At 43.5% G+C, this 27,900-nt stretch overlaps 1 protein-coding gene and 1 long non-coding RNA gene across 2 annotated transcripts; one reads left to right on the plus strand and one right to left on the minus strand.

The window, feature by feature from the left end:
- Positions 1-1,074: 1,074 nt before the first annotated feature.
- On the plus strand, positions 1,075-27,836 carry LOC121867970. Its single transcript, XM_042368146.1, has 14 exons — positions 1,075-1,219; positions 7,967-9,832; positions 16,643-16,730; positions 17,116-17,236; positions 19,031-19,268; positions 19,677-19,771; positions 21,879-21,989; positions 22,333-22,390; positions 22,714-22,860; positions 23,030-23,232; positions 23,687-23,870; positions 24,308-24,523; positions 24,929-25,234; positions 25,538-27,836. Exons 1-14 carry the CDS (start codon positions 1,147-1,149, stop codon positions 25,657-25,659), a joined length of 3,828 nt encoding a protein of 1,275 aa, XP_042224080.1. The 5' UTR covers positions 1,075-1,146; the 3' UTR covers positions 25,660-27,836.
- Positions 16,328-16,614, minus strand: LOC121867971. Its single transcript, XR_006089274.1, has 3 exons — positions 16,594-16,614; positions 16,402-16,529; positions 16,328-16,348 (listed from the first exon to the last, which is right to left on the minus strand). It is a non-coding gene; the product is annotated as an uncharacterized LOC121867971 (long non-coding RNA).
- Positions 27,837-27,900: the final 64 nt, after the last annotated feature.

Raw genomic sequence — 27,900 nt, forward strand, 5'->3', positions numbered from 1 at the left:
ACAACGATGACAGGACGACTGACATACGACACATAATAATCACAACTGACGTGCGACATACATGATGACATATAACTACCGCCTACGACCGAATTTGGACGAATCACGACCGACAACATGAGATGGACGAATCACGACCGACAACATGAGATGGACGACCTAGAGAAAACAACTCCACGATTACGAACGAGAGGAGGAAGACGTCGAAGGATTGTGTGTGTGTGTGTGTGTGTGTGTGTGTGTGTGTGTGTGTGTGTGTGTGTGTTATAATTATGTGATTTAGTTTCACTTTCTCTTTTACGCTTTTAAATGTGTCCAATGACACACACACACACACACACACACACACACACGCACGCACGCGCACACGCACGCACGCACGCACACACACACACACACACACACACACACACACACACACACACACACACACACGCGCGCGCGCACACGCATCATAACAGGTACAAGCGGCATATACACAGAAAATAAGGCTCTAATCTCTTATAACGACCTCTATTTTTTCCGCTTCAGTCCTGCCTCTACGTGGCTGTAGTCCCGGCGATAAGTTTCCACCGAGTCAAAAAAGTATTCAGATTGAGTGTCTTTCAGTAATTCCTAAGTACAAAAGTTATCTGGGCGTTGACACATCTGAATATATCACAACAACAACAACAACAAACACCATCTACACCATCTTTTATTCTCAGGTTAAGTAACTTTGATAGATTGATCGAGGTGATGAAAGAATGTCAATGACCTTGCAACTGATTACTAGCTGATAGGTGGATGGACAGGTAGCTTGAATCCAATGCTTAGAAGTGTCAGTTTGAGTTGAGAGTTTGATGGATCGAGTTGTTGAAAATATGTCGATGATCATGCTCTCGAATTAAAAGGTTGATAGAAAGATGGACAAAAACAGATAGATCGTGTTGTTATAGTACCTGTGTTAGTAATGTTGAAGGCGAGTTGACAGACAAACAGATAGATGGAGTTAGTACAAGTGTGTCAGTAATCATGAGTCATTGAGCGTCGGCAACATGACACACGGCCTTCATAAACAACAAAGATGGCGGGGGCGAGGCGAGGCTATATAAAGAGAGGTCAGGAGGTAGGGAGACTCAGTTGACCAGCGTGAGTTAGACGAAGATGGTGGCGCCGCTAATCCTGGGCGTTGTAGCGTCTCTCCTAGCAAACTCCGCCACCGCCCAAGACATAAACAGTAAGTTCTCATCTTGTCTTTATGAGAATCGTGGTAAAGATAAGACTATTATTCTATAAGATGTGCTAAACTGTTTCGTAAGTGAGGACAACAAGCAATAATGTTTAGTTCGGAACCTTGAAGTGACAGAATGACTGGCACTGACACCCCCCCCGCCTCCACTCCCCAACCCTCCCTTCACTAGTCACATACAGTATAGTTCAAGGTCTTGATAATGACACAAGTGACTGAGTCTATGGCGATCTAAATCAATTCTCAGACAATTCTGGGACTTAATATAACAAAATTTAATGAATTTGTGACGCCTCTTCTCCCAACTGTTCATGTATAATAGGTCAGGGACTCAGTGTGACAGAGTGACCGATATTGTGACAAGATATACCCTTGACCACCAGACAGTGTCGAGGTCAAGGCACTCAACGAACATGTGATTTTCTATTTCTTCAGTGACGCCCACCCTAACACTACCTGGGGGCCTAGGGGGGGGGGGTTAGGTTACAGAAGGGTGTTTAATCTTAAGGTGACATAAGCTATGGGTTAATCTTGAGGTGTTCCGGTGAATGGCCTCCTGGCTTACATAATGATAAACTCTTAAACCTCTGTTTGTACACATTAGAGGCACAGGAACATAAACTGATACGTGATCCTCCATATTATTAATATGTTTTGATCCACAAGAAGAAAAATATTAGGTAGAACAAGAAAACATTCATACAGGGGAAACAAGAAAACATTTATATGATAGAGAACGAGAAAACATTGGTAAAGGAGGCGGATAAACAGACGTCATATAGAGTGCGAAAGTTAGAGACAAGAAATGATGGAGAGAACAATGATGCAAGAAAAGTGTTGAAAAGAAAACATAAAGGCATGACACTTCCTCACATCATTATCATCTCTAACAACACTTCACTATCATTCGTCTTGGACAGGGAGTCGGGTTTTGTTCACAAGAAAACAATAACACTAGCTTGACCTTTCTGCATATATTGTGCTACGAGTTGGGTGCTCAGGTTTTCTTCGCGAAATTACAATAACACAATCTTGACTTCTCCTCATACGTGTCACCTTTGTCGCGTGCGCGCTCTTCTCAAGTACTGATAATACACCTCTAGGATCTGTGACGACGACTACTGCAATCGTTTTATCAGACAACTCAACTTGCTATGTGATTTCTACTTCTTCTTGTTGACCATATTTTCTTACAGCCACTGTCATCCGTTTCTTTCTATAGTTGTCAGCCTCCACTATCATCCGTTTCTTCCTATGACTGTCAGCCTCCACTATCATCCGTTTCTTCCCATAGCTGTCAACCTACACTATCATATTCTCCTACAGTATAGCTGTCAGTCTACACTATCATGTTTCTTCTTATAGCTGTCAGCATTCACTATCATCCGTTTCTTCCTTAACTAACCTAATCTTAACTTACCTTACTAACCTAAACTAACCTTACCTCACCTAACTTAATTGATCTACTTACCTCAATAAACATAACCTTACCACACCTAACTTAACCAAATTTAACCTTAACTCACCCTAACTTAACTTTACTTCACCTTACCTAACCTAACCCGACCATTACGATAGGGGCTGAATCCTATGGTGCTCTAGTCTTAATGGACACCAATCATTGTGGACCTCCAGTATATCCTAATAGTTACATTGAGATGGGGTGCAGGTGTAAGGCTGTGGTCTAACACACAACTGGCGACTGTATTCCCTTAATGGACTCACTTAACCTGTGGCGTGTCTGGTTAATGTGTGGCTTTGTGGTCCCTGTATACTGTAGAGGATCTGTCCCTTTGTAGTCCCTTTATATATAGTCAGTGTCCAGGATACACCTTAGCTTATGTCGAGGTTATAACTTACTACTGCGCTTTAACAACTGGACCTTTAACCACGTAATCTTTAGGTCAGTACATACACCAACCATCAATAAATCAAAATTACCAGAGATTCATCTTTCTGGTTACAGTAGTACAGTGAGCTACCGGACTGGCATCCTCGGGTGTACAGTACTGTAGTCAGATACTGTCCACCTCACTCCGTTCTTTTCCTAAACACAATCACTTAGATCACATCCTTCTGTGTTAGATGCCAGTTTCTATATACTCAGTGTCTTCATCTATTTCTACAACAGCGGGAAATTAGGTCCTTCTATAAACATGACACTATTATTACAGCGTTGTGACTCAATAAGGATGCCAAATATTCAGGTTTATCAACATACAGTACGTACGATCAAGGATATTCCCTCTTGTTTAACTTAGCCCCTTCCCAGTCATTTTCTACACACGTCATCCACCCCTCACACAGATTACTCTCTCTTGATTCATCCCACACTGAGGGTAGGTGGGGGGTGAGGGGGGAGGAGAGATTGAAGCTAATAGATAAAATGGTAGATAGATGTCTAGAAAACTTCAAGAGAACAGTGACATAAATTACTTACTCACGATGTGACTGACATAGTCTTTTTTGCGCGTGAGGAATTGTTATAAGGGTGGCAAAACGCACACAATGATCAGCTCTTGTTCAGTCTTGTTGAATAATGAGACATGTTGTTGAAGAGCGCCTATATATAAAAATAAACCCACAGTCTACCCTATTATTGCGTCACATCCCTTTAAAACATAGTTTGGGACTTTGATATTGAACTTACAAGTGCGTTAAGTATTGCAATTGTGTAATAATTAAGGCTCATATTGGGTTAAGTACCCCTCATGGCCGACTAGGAGGCATTTATTGCACCACACCAGAGAGGAGAGGAGGTTTATCCTGACACGAGTGTGATTTCTCCTAGAAAATACTTTAATTTACTTACATTTTAGTTATAGTGATTAAGGCTCCAATACTGACTGCAAATGCAGTTCAATAAGATGCTACCGAGTGGGCAGACACAAGTATTGCTGGCAAAACCTTAGTCTATTTGTAAGTTCTTCAGGGACACTTCTGAATACACACACACACAATAGAGATATGCCTCCTGAAGGAACATTAAGACTAACAAGTAAACTACATTCAAACCAGACTTGTTTGGCATAAGTTTGGACCAGATGAACATACATACTGTAGTTAGTAGATGTGTAATAAGAGGTGATAAATACCATTAGTTCATAGTAGACGGGAAGAAGCGAGAGGACAGGAAATGCCATAAACGTGGAGTACAAGCCGTGAAAGCTGGGAATAACGATGAAGCTGGACTAAATTAAGTCAGCACGCAGGAGGCTGACCCAGACGGGGGGTGGGGGGGAGGGGGGTGTGAAGCCTCGGGGTGTTAGGTCCTCGCCACCACCCTACAGTACTGTGTCTTGTTAGGGTTGAATTGAAACAGTTTATTTAGCCAGAAAAACACAGATACAGAGTGGATAATACTAACAATATTAACATGGCCAAGCCAGTTGAGAACCTCAGCTCTCCTGTAGGCATCTGACATATACTGTACTTTCATCTCAAGGAAGTATTGTGTAACATTTAGTATCATCTGGAATAGTACACATAGCATGGTGGTAATAAGAACATCTCAGAATGTTACCACGGTTATCACTTCAATATTTATTTATTTTATTTATTTATTTATTTTATTATTTTTTTTTATAATATAAGCATTATACATAATTTACAGTGGAATTGAAAAACATAAGTATAATGGGGAAGCAGTACAAGATGGGTTGTACAGTATTAAGGTTGGACAGGAGGACAGAGCTGTCAGGATTATGTCTAGTTGGCAAATATATTTATTGCAATGGAAATTTCTTATCTATTTACATGATAATTTCCGATAAAACGGTTTTGATGGTACAATAAAAACAAGTATATATAGTAGGTATAGTGTAAATAATAATAATAATTAACGGTTTATTGAAAAAGTTCTGCAGCCCGAAGGCTGCAAATATACATTGGACATAAATGACTTATTACATACATTGGTGGTTTAACAAAAGCCTTCATTAGAGAAAGGTAAAGGAACATACAGTGAACATACAGATTAATGTAGGTGTTGAACAGCAAACTCGTAGTGTATAGTAACTCCCTCCCAGATGGTGTTAGGAGGAACTCACGTGGTGTAGTAGTTCCCTCAGATGGTGTTATGAGGGACCTGGCGTGGTGTAGTAATTCCCTCACAGATGGTGTTATGAGGGGCCTCACGTGGTGTAGTAATTCCTTCACAGATGGTGTTATGCGGGGCCTCACGTGGTGTAGTAATTCCTTCACAGATGGTGTTATGAGGGGCCTCATGTGGTGTAGTAACTCCTTCACATATGGTGTTATGAGGGGCCTGACGTGGTGTAGTAATTCCCTCACAGATGGTGTTATATGAGTGAGGTGTGGTCCCAGGCCTTCCTATCGTAGACGGATTAACACATCGCTGGTTGTTGGGTCTCACGGGCCGTTATCACTGGGTACCTGGGACCTCACTGTGTGAAGGTTAACTTGGGTGCGACTGTTACTGTTGAGTTGTTCTCACTGACTTAAGCACTGTTCACCCTGTTCACCTCTGTTTAACACTGGTTCCGTTCCTTTCCTAAATGAAATTGTAACTTCTGGCGAGAACTTGTTGATATTCCGGTGGGGAGGAGGGTTCAGGGGAGGGGGTTGGTATGGGCCAACTTAACAGTTGACCTGGCTGCTCCGAGAGGAGCGCCAGGTACGTCTTGACCCTTCGGTGGTCAAGGATGTGTGTGTGTGTGTGTGTAGATGTTATTATTGTTCTTATTTCTACACCTAATGTACATCAGTGACTCCTCCATGGGTGTATTACTTTCTGCGCGGAGAAGTACATTCTTGTTTCAGTTCTACTTGATGACTCAGTAAGCTTGAAATCGCGACAGCTTGAAAAGAATGATAGGGTTTATGTTTACCATCTCGTTGAAACTTTTAAGCGTCTCTGTGGTGTATCATGTCGGGTTGTGTTTGAAAAGCTGACAGTCCCATAATATTTAGCCAACCTGTACCTGGATTGAAAGCGATTTCTTCTATGGATGATTTTACTCACCCTGTGTTCTACTTTTTTGTTCTAAGGAAAAATTAACCCTAGTGACAGGTGGACAGACGCACTGACAAACAGACGCACAAACGATCAGGGAAATACGAGGGAGCTAACTATTAGCGCAGCATGAAGCAGATGATTTATATAAGGCATCACAGCAGAGACTCATAAGGATTAAATATTGACTAATTTACTCACATTACTTGAAACTGTGACAGACTCAGGACCAGGGATTTCCAGTTAATATATTACTTATTGGTTTCTCTGATGCATTCGAGATAGATCCATATATAAGACTATTAAAAATTCACCTTTGCAGCACCACGGGTGAAATACTGCAATGGCTTAAAAAAAACTCTGGTTAAAAGATGGGAATCAAAGAGTTGTTCTAATTAGAGTAAAATCAACCAGGTCGAGAGCAAAGTACCTCAAGGAGTCGTCTTAGGTCCTATTGTACTTACGATCAACGAAAATGACGAAAACATCTCGAGAAACATCATCAAATATGCGGACGATATAAACAATTCTTCAGAAAGATTGAAAACCAAGAAGACATTATATCAATACCAATTGGTGAGCTTAAACTGTCCAAATGGTCGAACAACTGACAAATAACATTCCATAGTGTAAAGTGTAAGGCTTCTTGTGAGTTAGTTTATGGTAGAGTCTATGAGATAAACACCCAATTTTCACCAGCTAGCTAATAACCATGTACGTGATGGTCTAGTCAGGGCACTCACTTAATTCTAACCGGGTAAATTGTCTCTACTTAAGGGAGTGTGGGAGTAGCTTAGTTCCTGGTGGCGGGGACCGAGGGGTTAGGGAAAGGGGGGGAAGGAGTAGGGAGGGGTTGACGAAAGTAGAGGAGGAGGGGAGAAGGGACCACTTCTTTCATGAGAGCCGAGCCGAGCCAATCCTATCATGACAGACTATCCCATCATGACAACCCATTCCATCATGACAGACTATCCCATCATGACAACCCATCCCGTCATGACAGCCCATTCCTTCACGAGAGCCCATCCCATCATGACAGCCCATTCCTTCATGAGAGCCCATCCCATCATGACAGCCCATTCCTTCATGAGAGCCCATCCCATCATGACAGCCCATCCCATCGTGACAGCCCATCGCATCATGACAGCCAATCCCATCATGACAGCCCATCCCATCATTCCTTCATGAGAGCCCATCCCATCGACAGCCCATCCCATCGCATCAGCCCATCCCATCATGACAGCCCATTCTTCATGAGAGCCATCATGACAGCCCATTCCTTCATGACCCATTCCCATCATGAGCCCAGGATCCAGCCCATCCCATCGTGACAACCCATCGCATCATGCAGCCAATCCCATCATGACAGCCCATCCCATGACAGCCCATCATGACAGCCCATTCCTTCATGAGAGCCCATCCCATCATGACAGCCCATCCCATCGTGACAGCCCATCGCATCATGACAGCCAATCCCATCATGACAGCCCATCCCATCATGACAGCCCATTCCTTCATGAGAGCCCATCCCATCATGACAGCCCATCCCATCGCATCATGACAGCCCATCCCATCATGACAGCCCTCCCTTAAATCAATGCAGCTGTTAGTGTATACTGTATGAGGAAATCTCCCGATGGTCCGATAAGATTTGTGATTTCTGGCGGATTTTCGTCAAAATTTGCAACTATTTGAAGAAAAAAACACGTTCATGTGTCAGTGGTCAGATAGTAATACACTTTACTCTCTTTTTATTCCAGATGAGGATGGCTTTTCACCCTGGATGCAAGCTCCCTCACAAGCCTGGGGTGACAGAAGCCAAGAAGGTGGCGACCACATCCCCATTTCGGAAATATTGGCGAACTGGCTGGAGCAGAACCCAGGCGCCTTAACGAACAACCACGATTTGGATGAGTTAATTGAGAAGATGAGTTCCGGTGAGGCGGAGGAGTACCTCACCAGGGTCCTCAAAAATGTTGTTCGTGGCCTGAAGGACGTCGTGGCGTCTGGGGACACTGAGGATGACAGTCATGAAGCAAATTATAGCGAAGAAGACCTTGAGATGGATGGGAATCTTGACAGTGAGTTGGATGAGGATCTTGACAGTGAGTTGGATGAGGATCTTGACAGTGAGTTGGATGAGGATCTTGATAACACAGAGCTAGACGAAGATCTGGTGAAGCAACTAGTTGGAGACCTTGACTTCGGCATTGATTGCAATGGTGATGAATGTGAAGAGGAGCCAGTCGCTGAAGCTGCCACGTATTCTGACAGTGAGGAAGATGAAGTCTTGATTAGACGCAAGAGATCTCCGGGAGTTACGAGAAGAAGAAGCAGCAGCTCCAGAAGATCAAGTAGTAGTAGCAGCAGTAGTTCTAGATACGGATCAAGTAGCAGTAGCAGTGGTTCTAGATACGGATCAAGTGGTAGTAGCAGTGGTACTAGTTACGGATCAAGTGGTAGTAGCAGTGGTACTAGATACGGATCAAGTGGTAGTCGCAGTGGTTCATCCAGCAGCAGCAGCAGCACCAACAGGGTTACTTCAGGCAGTGCTGGCGCTGGGACCACCGGTGGTAGTTCAAGTGGAACAGTATATCCATCAGCCCCTAGACCAGGTACAGGGTACCCAACTGGCACCCAACCAGTTGGTGGATATCCCACTGGTACAAAACCCGCTGGTGGCTATCCTACAGGTACACAGCCCGTCCCAGGATATCCCACTGGTACAAGACCTGTTGGTGGTTATCCCACAGGTACACAGCCCGTCCCAGGATATCCCACTGGTACAAGACCTGTTGGTGGTTATCCCACAGGTACACAGCCCGTCCCAGGATATCCCACAGGTACAAGACCCGCTGGTGGCTATCCTACAGGTACACAGCCCGTCCCAGGATATCCCACTGGTACAAGACCTGTTGGTGGCTATCCCACAGGTACACAGCCAGTTCCAGGATACCCATCTGGCACTCAACCTTTCGGAAGCTACCCTTCTGGAAATCAACCTTACGGTGGATACCCCGCGGTCAGCCATGGCGGTTATTCTCATTTCAGCCAGCCTCGCGCTACTTACCCTTCTGCCTATCAACCGTATAGCGGGTACCCGACAGCAACTCGACCAGGCTCCCCAATGATGGGGATGGCTGCTGCTGGAGGCTTTGGCGGATACCCAGTAGGAGGATATCCTAAGCCACTTAAAAATAAGAACAAGAAAGATAAGGTGAAGGCGGCCATTGGTGCAGCAGTTACGGGCATAATTGCTCACAAGGCCATGAAGAAAAGCAAGTTCCTCTCCCCGTCGCACCTGCCAGGGTATGGTCACGGGAGCTTCGGGACCAAGCTGGCTGCTGGTGGCCTTGCGGGAATGGCAGTTGGGAAGATCGGGAAGAAAATATTGGGTGCCTACGTTAAGATACAGATAGCTAAATACGCTCTCAAGTTCGGCGCAGCAGCAGCGAAGGCATATTTCCAATACAAGCTCGGCCTCGATCTGGACGAGTACAAGATCGGGAAGTTCGTGCACCGGTATCATCAGCAGCGGGTGAGGGGCGACACTCGCTGGCGTTATTACCGTCATCACAACCGCATGAATGACAACAATGAGACTGCTCAAGATAACATCACGCTAGGTAAAGTGGCGCCAGTGTCTTCATCCCTATCCCTATGTATAGCTGCGGCCAAAATTACCTCGACCTTTGGCAATATGTAGGTCACATGTTTGAGCAAGTGATACTGTTTATCTTTATGATTAATAGCAGACTAAAAACATGAAAAATATCATTATATAATACAGAGAAATGCTGAGTGAATAAATGACCCTCAAGTAGATGCCAGATATTGCCACTAGTGTCTAGGAATTTGTCCTCCACTACTCAAGGTCAGGAGAGAGAGAGAGAGAGAGAGACGTTTGGTATTCTATGGCACCATGAATTTTGCGACGTCACACACACACATAAACACACAAGGGAGGTCGTGGCAGTGAAGCAAGTGGTTACCATGCGTTTTGCAGCCACTAACAGGAGCTACACCAAGGCTGACCGTGACCCTTTCATTATTCCTTTAAAAAACGAATTAAATAGTGTATAATATAAACTTGGCAATGTTTACATCGTAAGTTGCTATTTTTTAATACGCGTCTCAACAGTTGTGAGATTAGGGGAATGTCATCTTGTCTCGTCTTTTGTTTAAACAGTTGATTACATAGGGATCACTATTTCTAATTGTTATTGTTAGTAATAGATCGTAGTAGTAGTCGTAGTAATAGTAAAATAATAATAGTAGTAGTAATAGTAGTAGAAATATTTATTAATACAGAAATAATAATAATAGTAATATAACCTTAAATTTCAGACACACAATCACATGAGTTACGCGATGTTGTTTTGTTTTAGGTGACGCTGTTCCCTTCACGGCGACTACTGTGTAAATAATGTTTCTTTTGTTTTTATGTGGTCTTGATTTCGGACGATATCTCTGAAACGCCTTGAAAAGATGAGCCACGAAAAAAAATAAGACCTTAGTGCTACATTACTATATATTTATACAACCCAATAATCTACAGGCAGGAGACGATATACCACTATGGGAGGCGTTAGGTCAACACGAACTCTTAACATCCCCGCCATAATAAAACACACTAACGGAATAGATAAAAAAAAAATTACTTGTCAGTTAGAAAAATATTTACCATCACCTATCCTAATTAACCTGAGCTTTATGTATAACAGTTCGCGCGCACACACACACACACACACACACACACACACACACACTATTAAACTGAAGGGTGTCCAAGTAAAATAAGGACTCAAAAGTTATATATTACGTCACTTAGTCATCCAAATCACCTACACTTATTGACTTGGTTAGGTTAGGTTAGGTTAGATTATGAGACTGTAATAGGATAGGTTAGGTTAGGTTACGAGACTGTAATAGCCGTCTCTGAGTCGTAACATGAGTATTATAACAATTTACTCGTTTTTTTTTTGCTCAGTTCATGACGTAATGTTCCTGGATGATTAAACAAGATTGGAATGTTCCAATTTGATCTTCTCGAGAGGGTCTTACTTGTGTGTGTGTGTGTGTGTGTGTGTGTGTGTGTGTGTGTGTTCGTGTATGAGTAAGCGTATGAGTGTGTGTGTCTGCTACCGGGTTCGTTTCTTGGGGTGAGACCTTCAACTAACTTCTTTCAAAACAACTTAGTGTTATGATTCAGTTGGGCGGCAATAGTTACTGTCATTAATACTACTATCACGTATTGCAAGACGGTCATAACCTTCAAGACATACTCAGCCTGGACGACTCAGCCTTCCTGCTTGTTGCTGTGTTGACGTGAGTAGTTACTTGTACCGCGGTGTAAGGAGAGCGACCTCGTCCCAGTAACAGATTGACCGGGATGAACAAGACGCTGCCCACAGAGTCATAACCGTCAATTATTCCCTGTTGGTGGTGGTCTGAAGGCTTACATGTGGGTACTGTGTGCGTTTTGTTCCTCTCTGTCCTCTCTCTCAGTTGACCCTCCTTCCTCTATATCTTGTCCTCTGTGTGTGTGTGTGTGTGTGTGTGTGTGTGTGTGTGTGTATCCCTGGTTCAGCCACACCTCCACCATCCATCCAGCTTAACGGTAGTATCTTCTCTAATGTTACCTACTTTCAGTATCTCGGCTTCCACCTGTCCACCACCGCGGACATCGATGAAGAGTTTCAATATCGGATCAATTGTGTATCTCGAGCCTTTGGCAGATTCAATACCCGTGTCCTCATTCGTAGGGAGCTGAAATTATCTACAAAGTTGTACGTATATCGAGCAGTGGTCCTTCCCACCCTGCTATATGGCAGCGAGACATGGATCACATACAGGAGGCACCTCAAGGCACTTAAAAGCTTTCACCAACGTAGTCTACGTTCCATCTTCCGAGTTCGCTGGGAAGACAAGAGAACAAAGGCTAGTATTCACCCTGACTCAACTGTAGGAGCATCGAGGCTACCATTACCCATGAGCAACTTCGTTGGACTGGCCATGTTACCCGCATGGACGACAGTAGACTGTCAAAGCAGCTACTTTACGGTCACCTAACGAATAGTAAACGTAACGCTGGCGGGCAACTGAAAAGGTATAAGGATAGTCTTAAAACAAACCTGAACAACTGCCAAATCGATCCCCCTCACCTGGGGGAGGATTACTCCACACCGTAACGCTTGGAGGAGCACCACACGAGGTGTCAATACTTTCGAGGTAGACCGACTGCATATCGAGGCAGACAAGTGCCAACGCCGAAAAGACGCTGCCGCCGCCCCGTGCAACATCTGTGGACGACACTGCCGGTCCCGTATCGGCCTCTCTAGTCACCTCAGAGCTCACTAATAAAGGTGACATCCCTAATAACTCATATCAATGTCTCGTAGCTGGATAATCGTCATACCCGATTCCGGGTGACAGCAAAGTAATAGTAGTAGTTCGTCACTATCCATATAATGTAGTACTACAAGCGTAGACAGCATCATAAGTAAATTTGCTGACGGCACTAAAATAGGGTGTGTAATTAAATCTGACGAGGACTCCGCAAAACTACAGGAAGACCTAAACAAATTTTTCGCATGGTCTGAAAAATGGTAGATGAAACTTAAAGTGGACAATTGTAAAGTATTTAGTCTAGGAGATGTAACCTGAGAAATCAGATATCAGATGAACAACGTTTTTATAGAGAAATCCGACTGTGAGAAAGATTTAAGAGTAATGATACGCAGGAATCTTAAACCAAGACAACAATGTGTAGTTGCTCGAAACAAGGTTAACAAAGTACTTGGGTTCATACAAAGGAGTGTTAGTTACAAGAATAGCGAGGTTATCCTAAAAATATATCTTGCGCTTGTGAGACCTCACTTGGATTACACGATTCAGTTCTGATCACCTTACTACAGAATGGATATAGAATCCCTAGAAAGCATTCAGAGGAGAATGACAAGAGTAATCCCGGGCATTAGGAACCGTGAGTACATAGACAGGGGCGATATGATCGAGGTGAATAAATGAAAGTCAGGGTTAAACAAAGGTGATATAACAAAGGTACTTAACTATCCAACCAGGAGCGAATTCATGGCAATGGTTTTAAATTAGACAAATTTAGATTTAGGCGCGAGATAGGAAAACATTGGTTTGGAAATAGATTAGTGGATGAGTGGAACAAGTTACCGAACATCATCATTAACTCGAATACGCTGGATAGCTTCAAATATAGGCTGGACGGATATATGAGCGATATGGGTTGGGTGTAAACAGGGCTGCCTAGTATGGGCCAATGGGCCCGCTGCATCTTCCTCCATGTTTATGTTCTTATATGCTTAGTACTTGAGGCAGGAAGATAAAGCTCTTAAATAAAATCTACATAATTTAACATGTTTACATTTCCACTCGTTAACCTGTGGGTTTTTTAGTTCTTGATCTTCATAATATTGTCTGTATTTTTCCGCCTTTCTCAGACCGCCCAGTAGTTATAAATACGAACACTTTCCCTCCAGAGCAGCAGTGAATTAACCCAGTCTCTAGCCACTGTCACGTTGCTGGAGACAAAACACACGGAATAAAAGTACCGCTCCAGTGTACTTGATACTGTCCTTAGTTCTCTTTGGTGTTTGCTGAAAATCACTCAATAAGATCTTACATACCCGTACACCCATTGGTTATGTAACGGACTTGCTGTATATAGAGCTAGGAACTAACATAGCCATAGAATTGACCGTAATTTGACCACCTCACTAACTGAAAGGGCGATCAGAAGGTTGCGCAACTCTTGACATACCGAAGATCTCCGTCACAATATTTAATCTAATAAACCAAGGAAGACAAGTGTCTAAAAAACACAACTTCCTGATAAATGTAAAGTATGGGCATAGTAAGTGGCTGTTTTGAAACATATCAAGAGTTTCTATCCCGCACGTCTCTCTCCGTGATGAAGATGGAGTCCTTAGGCGAGCCGACTACTTATGCAATATGAGAGTTATGGACTTAAGACGACACACTTAAACTTACTGTGATGTTATAGTGGTTATGAGAGAGCAGCTGACATGCCATGACATCACCGCGGATATTGCGACCGCGCTTTACTGATCTAATTTAGGTAATTTCATCTTCTAAAGTCTAAACGGATGGGAAAAATGCCGATGGAAGAAGACTCGCTGAAGACCAACAAAAGTATGACTACGCACACCCATTCACCTCGGAGAGAGATCTGACCTTCACTTCTCCTTGGTTTATCTATCCCTTTCATGCCACCATTTACATCATCACAACACCACACCAACTATTCCTTATCTCTCCACGTTGTTTCTCTATTCCTCTGGCTTTATCCACCCCTCCCTCACGTCTACCATTCACAAAACACTTCAGCAACACGACCACTTGACCACAACAACATATGACGCTGTTACACCAATGATCACTGGTAACAGCCTCCCAACACTCCCTGGCCTGAGGTCCACAAACACTTACTCTGCTAATATGCTTCCCTTGATCGATATCCAAGGGATGTATCTAGTTCAGGGAGTCTTAGTGTTAAATCTAATGCCTTGTTTGACAGTTTTTGTCCTACAGCTTAACACAGCCAGTTAATTATATATATATATATATATATATATATATATATATATATATATATATATATATATATATATATATATATATATATATATATATATATATTTATTTATTTATTTATCTTTTTTTTTTTACCCCCTCGGCCTAGGTGGGGACACGTGTAAGTCTGTCTGTATATTTACGTGTGTGTTTCTCTGTACCGTCATCTGTGTGCGTGTGTGTGTTTGTATCGTCAACTCCCCCCACGACAATTGACGAAACTTGGTACAAATGACGCATAGTGTGTGGATGGGTGATGTGCGTGTGTAGTGATGACGCCACTCTAACCAACTGTGGGGGATGGTCGGTACTTTTGTGGTCTAATACAACTCACCCACAAGACTCTTATTTACTCCACACACACTGTTGTATTACGCCTTTTGTCACAATATCTCATCCTTAATAACGAAACTAGTGATACTGGCGGGACTGTGACGCACTTAACAATCTGTGACGTCAACGAATGGGATTGTCCTGAATCACTCAACGTAATTTTATCCCATTTCAAGAATTTTGGGTAATGAGGCGTTGTGTGTGTGTGTGTGTGTGTGTGTGTGTGTGTGTGTGTGTGTGTGTGTGTGTGTGTGTGTCCGGGGGAGAGAGTAGAGCGAGGCTGGAGAAAGGAAGACAAGGAGCAGAGAGGAGGATGGAAAGAGGAGGTGGGCGGGAAGAGGAAGGTAGAGGTGAGGGATGGGAAGGAGGAGAGAGGAAGGAAAGGGGAGGGAGGTGGAGAGTTAGAGTGAAAAAAGAGAAGGGGGCGAAAGGGTAATGAACCGAGAGGGGAGGAAGGGAGAAGAGGGGACGGAAGGGGGAGAAAAATGGGAGTGGGAAAGGGGGAAAGGGGAAGAAATCTGGGGAAAGAAGGAACAGGGTAAAGGAGTGATGTAGGGAAGAGAGGGGGATACGATGAGGGGAGGTGGAGAAGGGGTGAGGTGAGGGGAGGAAAGGAAGGGGTGAGGTAAGGTGATAGGGGAGAGATGAAGGGTTCAGGGTAAAAGATGCCTTGAAGAAGAGAGAGAGAGAGAGAGAGAGAGAGAGGATTAATGGGGGAAGGGAGTAGAGTAGAGTAGAGAGTGAGGAGGAGACGAGGAGAAAATATAGAGGGTGAAGGGAGGATGGCAGAGTGAGGAGAGAGGGTGATGGCAGATGGTAGGATGATGGAAATGGTTGGGTGAGGCGAGGTGTGAGGGAAGGTAGAAGGGTCAGGGGAGATGGTAGGGTAAGGGAGAGGGTTAGGTAGCGTGAGGGTGAGGTAAGGTAGGGTGAGAGACAGGGGGGGTGGATATGGCAGTGTGAGGGTAGGGAGGGAGCAGCATTAAGTGTTGTTGTTGGGTGAAACACACATATGTCACAGTTGGTAGGATGTGTCATGGTCGGCTAGCCTCTGTTTTAGGCAATTTAAGCTGTGGGGTATTGTTTGTGTGTGTGTGTGTGTGTGTGTGTGTGTGTGTGTGTGTGTGTACATTTTGTATTTGACTAGATACTTGCCTATCCAGGCTCCACACCTACTACACCTGCATTGCCTCAGGCTCCACCTACTACATGCATTGCCTCAGGCCCCACCTACCTGCATTGTATCATGCCCCACACCTACTACACCTGCATTGCCTCAGGCCCCACACCTACTACACCTGCATTGCCTCAGGCCCCACACCTACTACGTCTGCATTGTATCATGCCCCACACCTACTACACCTGCATTAGATCATGCCCCACACCTACTACACCTGCATTGCCTCATGCCCCACACCTACTACACCTGCATTGCCTCAGGCCCCACACCTACTACACCTGCTCTGTCATTTCAGGTGAGTTCTGCCGACGGCCGTGTGTGAAGGACGACCACCGCATCTGTCAGTTCAACTTCGACATTCACCTGTACCAGACCATGTCCAGGTGAGCTCTCCCTCTCTCTTCCCTCATCTCCTTAGGTCGATTACTTTTATAGTTTTGTCTGTCTGTCTGTCTGTCTGTCTGTCTGTCTCTTTTTTGTCCATGTGTTTGTCTAGTAGCACTAGATGGGTTTTTTACTAGTACAAAAATAAAGGCAAAGGAAAGTTTGGTTAAATTTTAGTTAACAAATACTCTAAGGTACTTGGTCGATATCTCATGATTGTAGTTATTATTATCATTATTATTATTATTGTTGTTGTTGTTGTTGTTTCTCTTTCGATGTGTCGTAACATCCACTGTCAACCTTACCCAATTTAATCCCACCTCACCCTAACCCTCCCTAAGCTATGACCCACCTCACGCTAACTCAACGGTACTTATATTCCAGGGCGTGTTATGACTGTCCTAGGAACTCCACTGACTGTGAGCGACCAGAATGCGTAGCGGCCGACGGTGTCCGCAGGATGGTAGTGGCCGCCAACAAGGCCATCCCAGGTCCTCCTATAGAGGTCAGTCCTCACCCCTGTACTGTACATTATTTACGAAGACTTGGTCAGTCCACCTCTTATTAGTTCAGTCAACCAGCAATACCTTAGATGATGACCGTGTAAAAATTTCCCACTAAAATTTATTTGAGGTATTCGACAGGTTCACAGTCCTGTATATATCTCAAATTTAAACAAACATTCGTCAAAAGAGACTCACGGAAAGCTGTATGTTAGGACGCCCGTTGGCAACTTCTTCAGTTACACTCATACATGAGAGGGAGATGCCCACTGAGAATTAAAACTGTCACTTTAAGAGGTTATATCAAGAGATCACTGTTGTTGTAACTTGTTGTATGTATGAGTGTAGAGGAGACGTTTACGGTGTGTCTACAGTGCTAAAATCAATGTCATACCAACTGTGAACCCTTGACCTGTACAAAAGAAAAATATATTCACAGAGAATCACAGGACTTGTGATTCTTATAATATACAAATAACCACAAAGAAACAAAAACAAGATTAGATGAAAGCACCTTCGTGAACGTCCACATAAGTGAAGCTGCCAGAGGAAGGTCTTCATCCCAGCCATACGTTTATATAGTCCTGAATTCACGCATCCAGGAATTAAAATACAGGAAGGTAATTGCTTATGCTTCTGTAAAATTCTCTTGTTAATTCATGTGGATGTGTGTAGTAGATCTCGTGTAAACAATGCAGAAAAGTCTACATTGTAACGAACAAGGACTTGGTTACTATAAAAACAACATAAATACAGCATCAGTACAGGACAGGTATGTGATGCTCTATTTGTTCATACGAGAGAATCTGATAATCGTATTGACAGGAATAAAGTTTGTAAATTAGTTTCGTGTAAATCAAATATTGATGGAGAAATTATTGAATTCCGTATTAGTGTGAGGAATACTGCTGGTAGAAGTCAACCTTAGTTTAGGTTTATATAAATCAATTAAATCTTTTCACTGTTGAAAAACTGTTAGTAGCCTTAAGACTGTCGGTATAGCACCATAACCCTGCCTGACCGTGTGTGACCATCGAAAAACTGTCACTTGTATGTGACCCTCCCGACACCTCAGTCTACATCTCCCTCTTGATAAATTACTCTACACATGTTGTCTCAACGGCACCCTCCTACTATACAAGGGCATTTTTGAATGGTAAAAACTAAATACTGTTGACCTCAAAATATCTCCTAATATCAAATGCGCCTCAAAATGCCCATAATATTGGTCATTTGAAAAAAAATAATTCTGGGTGGACCAACAAAAAAGCTGGGTGGGCTCGCTGTGCTTGCCATGGTCCCCCACCCAAAACCTCTTGGACCCCTACTTTTGATACTCCTGGATCCGCCCCTGCTGTACTGTACTGTACTGTACTACATCAACATGTGAATTGGAAAGCGCTTGGGCAGTTTTTTTTCCTGCTTTCCAGTGGTTATTTAATTAATATATATACAAAAACACATTAGCTTTTGTATATATATATATATATATATATATATACTATATATATATATATATATATATATATATATATATATATATATATATATATATATATATATATATATATATATATATATATATATATATATATATATATATATATATATATATATATATATATACTATAAACGTTTTCTCTTCACATGTTTACACACAAGTTCCAAAAACAGTATCGTGGCAACACTTGAACCCTTCACTTGACCCTTTAATGAGGATGCTGGTAATGCTGCTGGGTATTAACACAAGTGGTGTGAGGGGAAGTTACGCTCCTGACGGTGTCTTATTGCCGCAGGTGTGTGTGGGGGACAAGGTGTTGGTGGACGTGATGAACAACCTGCCGTCGACAGCGATGACGTTACACTGGCACGGCCTCACCATGGGGGCGTCATTTTCAATGCCCACCGCCCGTTCTACACCCTACATGGACGGTACCCCGGGCGTCACACAGTGCCCCATATCCCCGGGCTCTGGCTTCAGATACGCCTTCTTCGCCTCCAACCCCGGCACTCACTTCTGGCACGCACAGACTGGTAAGTACTGGTAAGACTGGTGACACAAAGAGTAGTAACTCTCCTATGTAGGAAATATTTCGTTGTTTATCTCCACTTCTCCCGGTAAGATACTAATTGGAATGTTTGTGTTGTCCCTTACCATAAACGTTGGTTCCTAGTGCACTGTTAACTCACAGTTTACAACATATATTCCCCTCAGGTTAACAGTTGTAGAAATAAGTGTTTCGCAAATTTTCACGCTGGGCTGCTGTCAATCTTTCACTTAAGTATTTTGCATAATCTCTCTTCTGGTTAATGATTAAACACACATTTATACCTCTTAGTTGTTATCGTAAATTGGTGCGGACAATTAATATGTAGGTGTGTATGTATATTTGTGTAGGTTGTGTACTACGTCACAAATACCACCCTCCCCCCCGCCCCCAGGTCTGGAGCGTGGTGACGGGCTGTTTGGTCCCTTGATCGTCCACCAGCCCACCGAAGTTGACCCCAACCAGTTCCTGGCTGAACATCTCCTGATGGTAAGTGTCATCTCACCTTCGGCTGTGTCCCCGTCAACCAACGTCGCCAGTCATGTATTATGATATGAGGTACACAATAATATTGGATCACCTGAAGATTAGACACCCCAGCTAGGATAGGATGGTTCATTTTCAGGTGAAATTAGTCGGATGTCTAATTTTCAGGTGATCTAATATATATTTATAAACGTATATGAAGTTCACTGTAACGAAGAATGTCAGAGTCAAAGAGGAAAAACCAATGAGGGAGGAGGAGGAGAGACTAAGAATGGTAAGAAGGCACCAAGCGTGGGTAATATCGCCGTTGAAATATTAATGATAATATAATGATACACTAGGTAGCATGAGTGTACAGACTGTGTACGGCAGAGGGAGGGGCGCCAAAGGAATGACAACAGAGAGCATGGATATAAAGGATGGGAAAAAAAGATTGTTGAAAGGGGTGTATGATTCAGAGGTGTGGGTAAGATGGCGAAAAGAAGACCAAGAAGATGGAAGGACGGAATAAACAACGCACTATCCCAAGTGAGTGAGGAAGCAGCAGCAACAGAGTGTGTGTGTGTGTGTGTGTGTGTGTGTGTGTGTGTGTATGTGTGTGTGTAGCGTCCTATGTTTTTTCTTTGAATGATGTGCAGCTGCTGGGTGATGCTGGCTAATGTGAATCAAGACAATTAACCAGATTTGGAGCCTTGTTATGGAAGAAAAAATCCTCAGCCAAACATATATTTTACGGCAGTGACAATGGTGTGATGACAACTACTGATCTAAAAATTTCGTATCTGTATTTGTTCACGTCTTCAGCCATTTTGCTTTAACTGGAAAAAGTTTGAAGAGGCAGAAATACATCATATACAGGTAGCTATATATATATAAGAAGATAAGAACACTCAAACATTACCTCAGTTTCATAGTGGCACACATGCTTAGGTTCCAAGTTATAACTTCAGGAAAGCGGGTGCTGGGAGCGGCCGCCGGAAGGGTGACAACTTGACAAAAGCGGCTTGGCCTGCCATCCTCCCTGGGAATAAGGAAACAAAGACACCCTGAAAAATAATTCTTTACATTTTGAGAGAGAAACACTTATATTCACCTACTCTGAAGGCATTATGATCTAAAATAAATAAATAACCCTGTCACTTATATGTTTACACCGGTCAAGGGGTTCTTACGTTTGTCCTTTACAGTGACAATATCCTGCTGAGAACATCTGTTTTATTCATTTTTTTTTTCATTTGGTGGATGTGGGTCTTGTTCCTGAGGCATCATTTAGACACGAGAAGAAAAAAATACCAATTGATTTTTCATGTCAAAATCCAATCAATGCTGACTAGTTTAGGGCCAGGCAAAGATTTATACGTTCGTTTCTAAGCACCGGTGATTGTATAAAAGTACAATACTATAATGCTTCACAACAGGAGCATCACAATAAGAGGGGCAACACAAAAGAGGCCTTACAACAGGGACAACACAAAAAGGGGGCTCTATAACAGGGGCACCACAAAAGGGGCTCTATAACAGGGGCACCACAAAAGGGGCTCTATAACAGGGGCACCACAAAAGGGGCTCTATAACAGGGGCACCACAAAAGGGGCTCTATAACAGGGGCACCACAAAAGGGGCTCTATAACAGGGACACCAAAAAGGGCTCTATAACAGGGGCACCACAAAAGGGGCTCTATAACAGGGGCACCACAAAAGGGGCTCTATAACAGGGGCACCATAAAAGGGGCTCTATAACAGGGGCACCACAAAAGGGGCTCTATAACAGGGGCACCACAAAAGGGGCTCTATAACAGGGGCACCACAAAAGGGGCTCTATAACAGGAGCACAACAATAGGGGCAACACAACAGAAGCAACAGAGATCGCGTGAATGCTTGAATTATAACAACATTGACCTCACTTGTTGATGTGTGAGGTCTCCCACAAATGAGGACAATGTTGTCATTATAGTACCGTACAAGCATTCACGCGATCTTCACTGAAATCTGTAAGGCAGTGTATGTACATTATTTTTTATTTGGACACCATGTACAGTATATACACCGCACCATCACTGACCACATCACTGTATCACCACTAACCACACAACGCCTCCGTGGTTACAGGTCAACGACTGGTACCACAAGTCGACACAGGTGCAGTACGCCAACAGGTACAGCGGCGCCGGGATAGTCAAGCCTGACGCCATCCTTATCAACGGCAAGGGACCGCAGCAGGTGAGGCTCTGAATGACTCTTTGTTTGGTTATCACTGAGGCTTAAGTGAGAGGTAATGAGGCTCTGAGACGTAGATTGGTTATCACTGAGGCTTAAGTGAGAGGTAATGAGGCTCTGAGACGTAGATTGGTTATCAGTGAAGCTTTATGAGATTCAAGATCGATGAGGTACAAGAAAGGGTAGACTCAGCGGGACTTAAGTTACTGAGGCTCTCAGTAGGTGAATCAATTGTCAATAGGTGAGTCTCCCTGACGTATTGACACCTCTTACGTAGGACCTAGTTATTGTCTCTCACTGAGGAGATTGTCTCCCAGTTCCACTAAGGTCTTATCATCACCCACAGCATGAAGAGGACGCTGCCACTCCCAGGGTACCGTACGCCAGGTTCCTCGTAGAGAACGGTACGTCTCTCTTTCTGTCCGTCTCTCTCATCTTCATCCCCCAATGTTCCCCCGTTCCTTCCTTTCTTCAACCAATAATACCCCTATTTCACTCTCCCGTCCGACCGTCTGTGAACGTTCATCTACCCAACGGGATCTTTAAACAAATAAAAATGTCTCAAATAACGAGACGAAGGCAGACAAAACTGTGTCCCTTTCCGGCTATTTCAAGTATCACCCGGCAGAGTTTATGAAGTTTCTTGAAAATATAAAACACACAAACGTTATCAAAAATATATAATACACGAGACAATTAAACTCCCTAACATACCCCCCCTCCACAGGTACCAGATACCGTCTAAGGATGATCAACGCGGCCATCACCAACTGTCCCGTGACGGTGACGGTGGACAGTCACGACCTCATCATCCTCTCTGCTGATGGAGGCCGTGTCTCACCCGTCAACGCCTCTTCTATCCTCCTACACCCAGGTGAGGCATTATACAGCAGAGATATACAAGTGAGGCACTACACTATACCCAAATTAGTCATTCAACTTCCCCTCACCCTGCACTCCCTTCACCCTAGTTACCTCAACGCTCCCCTCCCTCACCTTAACTCCCTTACACCCTCTCTCACCCTACCTGATCGCCCTCACAGGAGAGCGGTACGACGCCATGTTCACGGCAGAGCAAGACCCTGACAAGGCCGGGGGAACATACTGGGTGAGGGTGACGGGGGGAGGAGAGTGTACCGGCCTCCACCAATACGCCGCCCTCCAGTACCTCCCCTCCAACTACACCCTCTTCCAGCCCTTACCCGAGATCCCGTCCACGCCCGTCAGCATCCCGGAACCTGGCACTGTGAGTTGTGTTCAAACCATCTCAATGTAATATGTTATGAGATGATGATGGTTTAATCCTTTTTATTAGTAGTAGTAGTATTAAACTTATTTATGACGATGATTTAACTCTATGATGACTACGGTTTAACTCTTTGTTGATGATGACGATGATTTAACCATTTGATGACGATTTAACTCTCTGATAAGTACGGTTTAACCCTTCGTTGATGATAACGATGATTTAACCATTTAATGACGATGGATTAACTCTTTGGTGACTGATTTAACCCTTTGATGCCCATGGTTTAACCCTTAGTTGATGATGACGATGATTTAACCATTTAATGACGATGGTTTTAACCTTCTTGTCCTCCTCATGGAAATTAATACATCATACTCATACTTCCTATACTAAAATTCTAACCCAACCAAACCAACCCTGTCGTGACACTCAGTATGCCATCACTGTTCAGGTGGAGTTCAGCGGGAGGTGTGGCAGCCCTGGTCAGAGGTGTGTGAGTAGCCTGGTTGCCTCCCTCCCCCTCCCTGACAAACTCAAGACCAACCGAGGTAATTTGACCTTCTACCTCGCCTTTTCTACTAACATGATCCACAACCAGAACTTCTACTCCCTCGTCTACTACAATATCTACCAAGGTGAGGATTTTTTCCAATGCCTTTTGTTGATTTAAGGGGTAATTTATTTCACCTGATGAGTAAACACCCTAACATTAACATAAAGTAACCTAAACTACTGTAACCTAACCTATCCCCCCCTAAGTAGCGTTAAGGTTCTTAATCGCCGGGTGAAATAGGCTGGTGTGGGGGGGGGGGTTGCTAATCTACACGTGAGCCTTTTTACCTCATAGAGTTTCGGCATTTCGTAGTCCGAGATAATATAGCTATGAAAATCAATTGTCGGAAGAAGTTCGAGTTTTTCCATTTTATGCCAGTGTGTATACATGTCTAAGTGGCTCAACCCAACTCACCCCACAACAGAATGAAGTATTTGCAAAGGTTTAGTTAGTTAGCTTAGCTTAGGTTAGGTTAGGTTATAATACTCCTCATTACCTAAGTTTTCCTCACCACTCCAGATAGCCGGGAGAAGCAGGTGTGGACGCCGCAGATCAACCACCTCACCTTCAGGGCGCCTCCCAAGCCTCTCCTGGTGAACCGTCGACCACTTAAGTCAGAGAATTGTAGCGGTGAAGGTGTGCGTCACGGCCAGTGTAACGCCGACTACTGCGAGTGTATCCACAACCTTAACATCCCCATGGGTAGCATCGTCGACCTTGTCCTCATTGGTGAAGGTGGGTCATTGACGGAGGTGGGTCACTGGCGAGGTGGGTCACTGGTGAGGTGGGTCCCTGATGAGGTGGGTCACTGATGAGGTGGGTCACCGGTGAGGTGGGTCACTGAAGGAGGTGGGTCATTTGTAAGGTGGGTTATTTGTGAGGTGGGTCAATTGTGAGGTGAGTCACTAATGACTAAGAGGTGGATCACTGCATTGGGATGATGTTCCAGGGTAAAGGTCATACCCATTAAATCTGCATACAAAATTAATAGCATTGAAAACAACAGGTGGCCCCGAAGAACTTTTATAATTTCGATCTGGCCTCTTACCTCATAGCTTTCCCCACCCTTGCTTTACACTATACAACACTATACTGTATGTCATTAACTCCTATGTAAAACAAGTCCCTTTTCTCCCGCAGGCCCAGCCAATGGCACGTCTTATCCCGTCCATCTCCACGGCTACAAGTTCTGGGTCCTGAGTCAAGTAGAAGCTAGTCAGGTACCCAACACCACCAACCCTCTGCCTGTCCTCACCGAAAACTCCACCTTAATCACGGCTGACCTGGACGACACTTGGGTGAATCCCAACCTCTCCCGGGAGAAGATGATGCAGCTGGATCGAGAGGGGAAGCTGGTGAGGGACCTGGAGAGCCCTGTTATGAAGGACTCGGTGGCCATCCCGCCAGGAGGCTACACCATCGTCAGAATTGTCGCGGATAACCCAGGTATGATGCTCTTCCTTCGTCCTTGTTATTGACGCTCAGGTGCTGTAACTTAACCTCTTGAGTATAAAGACTTAACCCCTTGGTGGTATTAGCTTAACCCTTGACGACAGTGACAAACCCCTGGGTACAATGACAACTCTTTCGGTGTATTGACTTAACCTCCCGAGTGCCCTGATTTAAACTCTTGTGTATTGACTTAACCCCTTGAATATGATGACTTAATCCCTTGGAGTAAATGTTTTCAGGTATATGAAGCTTAGTGTACTGACAAATCTGTATTGTATAACATGTGTTGTCCCTCAGGTGTGTGGATGTTGGAGAGCCAGGTGGTGGCAGACGCCCTGGTGGGGGCGTCGCTGGTGTTACAGGTGGGCGGCAGGAACGACGTGCCCAAGTCTCCCCCACCCGACTTCCCCACCTGCTGAGCCTCACCTACAGGAGGAATAAAGGGAGAAGTGCTCACTCACCTCCCCACAGCACTAACTATAACACTCCCTCATAACACCTATACCCCCTCACAACACTCCCAACACCACACACAACTAACTCAACACAGACTACAACACGCCCTTACAACACCCTAACAACACTCAGCATCACACACAACACCACCCACAATACAGCACACAACACATCATCCACCACACACGAGCAACAACTAACTCCTTAACCAAGACTCTACTCCCTGTCATTACTATACACCATCAAGTAGCTACTCCCGAACCCTGCAAATACTCATCGTTTTATATGATAATCATTTGAGTTTTATGAAATGATTAGAATTCAATTATGTGAGATAATCTTAAGCTCACTTTAGCCTCAAGTTAATATTAGTGTCCTTAGGGTCTAGTTTAGTTCGTTAATGAAACTGTTTGCGATGTCTTCATTGTTGACGTTCTTGTAAGCGTCGTCGGAAACTGACCAAGAATCCGGCTTCAGCGAGATGTGGTGAATGATTTACCTATAGTCTTAACCTGATTTACTCACCAAGTTTATATTTGTTTGATGTTTCTACGAGTATAACTATTAGTATCTAACATAGGGAAACCTTATATCTTAACTAACAACTGCCAGTTTTAGTATGTTTCCATGTAAAGTCTTCCAGATATTATGGGGTATTATATAAGATTAATTTTTCCGGCATGTTATTGATGTGAGTTAGTATCCAGTGCCACCAGAGGGCGAGTGTGGTGGTGGTGGTGGTGGGAGGAGACTGGCGGAGTGTAGTGGTGGGAGGAGGAAGGGGGAGTGTGGTGGTGGAGGGAAGAGTGGCATCCCCATACCTCCATATCTCCACTCCTTAGACACCTGCATTTCATAGCAGCTACACTTACACTTTTAACATTTACCATTCATATACACCTGCCTTCAACACACCTCACGTCTAACTTTCCCCTTCCCACCCTGTACACCTACACCAGCTACTATTCCCCCCTCACCCACACCACACACACCGAGCCAACTCACTCTGATAACAAGGGACCGAGTTAAGAACATTGTCGGTGTAGGGCTTCAGGTAGACTGTGTTATGATAGAAAACCAGAAGACGTCAGAAGACCGGCCCCGTGTATAACAGGGTAGGACAATGTTACTCTGGTCTGTCTAAGGGTAATTAAATAATAACATAATATATACAGGGAAATTCTAGAGTAACATGATATATATACAGGGTAATTCTAGAGTAACATGATATATATACAGGGTAATTCTAGAGTAACATGATATATATACAGGGTAATTCTAAAGTAACATGATATATATACAGGGTAATTCTAGAGTAACATGATGTATACAGGGCAATCCTAGAGTAACATGATATATACAGGGCAATTCTAGAGTAACATGATATATACAGGGCAATTCTAGAGTAACATGATGTATACAGGGCAATTCTCGAGTAACATGATATATCCAGGATACTTCTAGAGTAACATGATATATACAGGGCAATTCTAGAGTAACATGATATATCCAGGATACTTCTAGAGTAACATACAGACATACGGGAGAACTCTAGAGCATAAGTAATTTTTTTGTAAGCGACGTTAACATTAACAGTGAGACATTCACAGATTACGAAACCAATTCAATGATTTGTCTTCATATGTGTGTGTGTGTGTGTGTGTGTGTGTGTGTGTGTGTGTGTGTGTGTGTGTGTGTTAACAGGTTTTACGGTAAACTTCTTCAAATAATTATTATCTTCTCAGTTTTTTTTTGCGTTTTTTTTTTATGAAGACCAACAACAACAACAAGAACTTGGGTCTTTAATTGACCTTTAAAACAAAACAATAATTAACTCTTGTCTAACCTGCTATATATTGAATAGTGTTTAAGTTTTGTCTATCCTAGGATATATAATATTGTTTTGTCTTACTTACTCTAATACTCTTGTCTATCCTAGGATGTATAAATGAACGGTGTATAAGTCCTATTTTTTTTAGATTTCTTTGTCTATCCTGGTATATATAATAATGTTTTTTCTTTATAATTATAGTCTCACTTCTATATACCCTTCTCCATCCTGCGAAAAATAATACTGTTCTATTTTTACACAAGATAAATTGTGAGTCAATATATACATAAAAATAAAATAATATAAAAACATGTGATTTTCATTTGCCTGTGTCGCCATGACAAGTGTTATTATCCCTACCTTAAGTGAAGAA

The sequence above is a fragment of the Homarus americanus genome, unplaced genomic scaffold, assembly GCF_018991925.1.
Source record: "Homarus americanus isolate GMGI-L3 unplaced genomic scaffold, GMGI_Hamer_2.0 scaffold37032, whole genome shotgun sequence".
Lineage (NCBI taxonomy): Eukaryota > Metazoa > Arthropoda > Malacostraca > Decapoda > Nephropidae > Homarus > Homarus americanus.

Bases quoted from the DNA above. Each gene is read 5' to 3' on its own strand.
- LOC121867970 (XM_042368146.1), top strand. From the start codon at position 1,147: ATGGTGGCGCCGCTAATCCTGGGCGTTGTAGCGTCTCTCCTAGCAAAC. The intron at 19,269-19,676 runs GTAAGTACTGGT...CCCCGCCCCCAG, and splicing joins CTTCTGGCACGCACAGACTG to GTCTGGAGCGTGGTGACGGG. The intron at 23,233-23,686 runs GTGAGTTGTGTT...ATCACTGTTCAG, and splicing joins GCATCCCGGAACCTGGCACT to GTGGAGTTCAGCGGGAGGTG.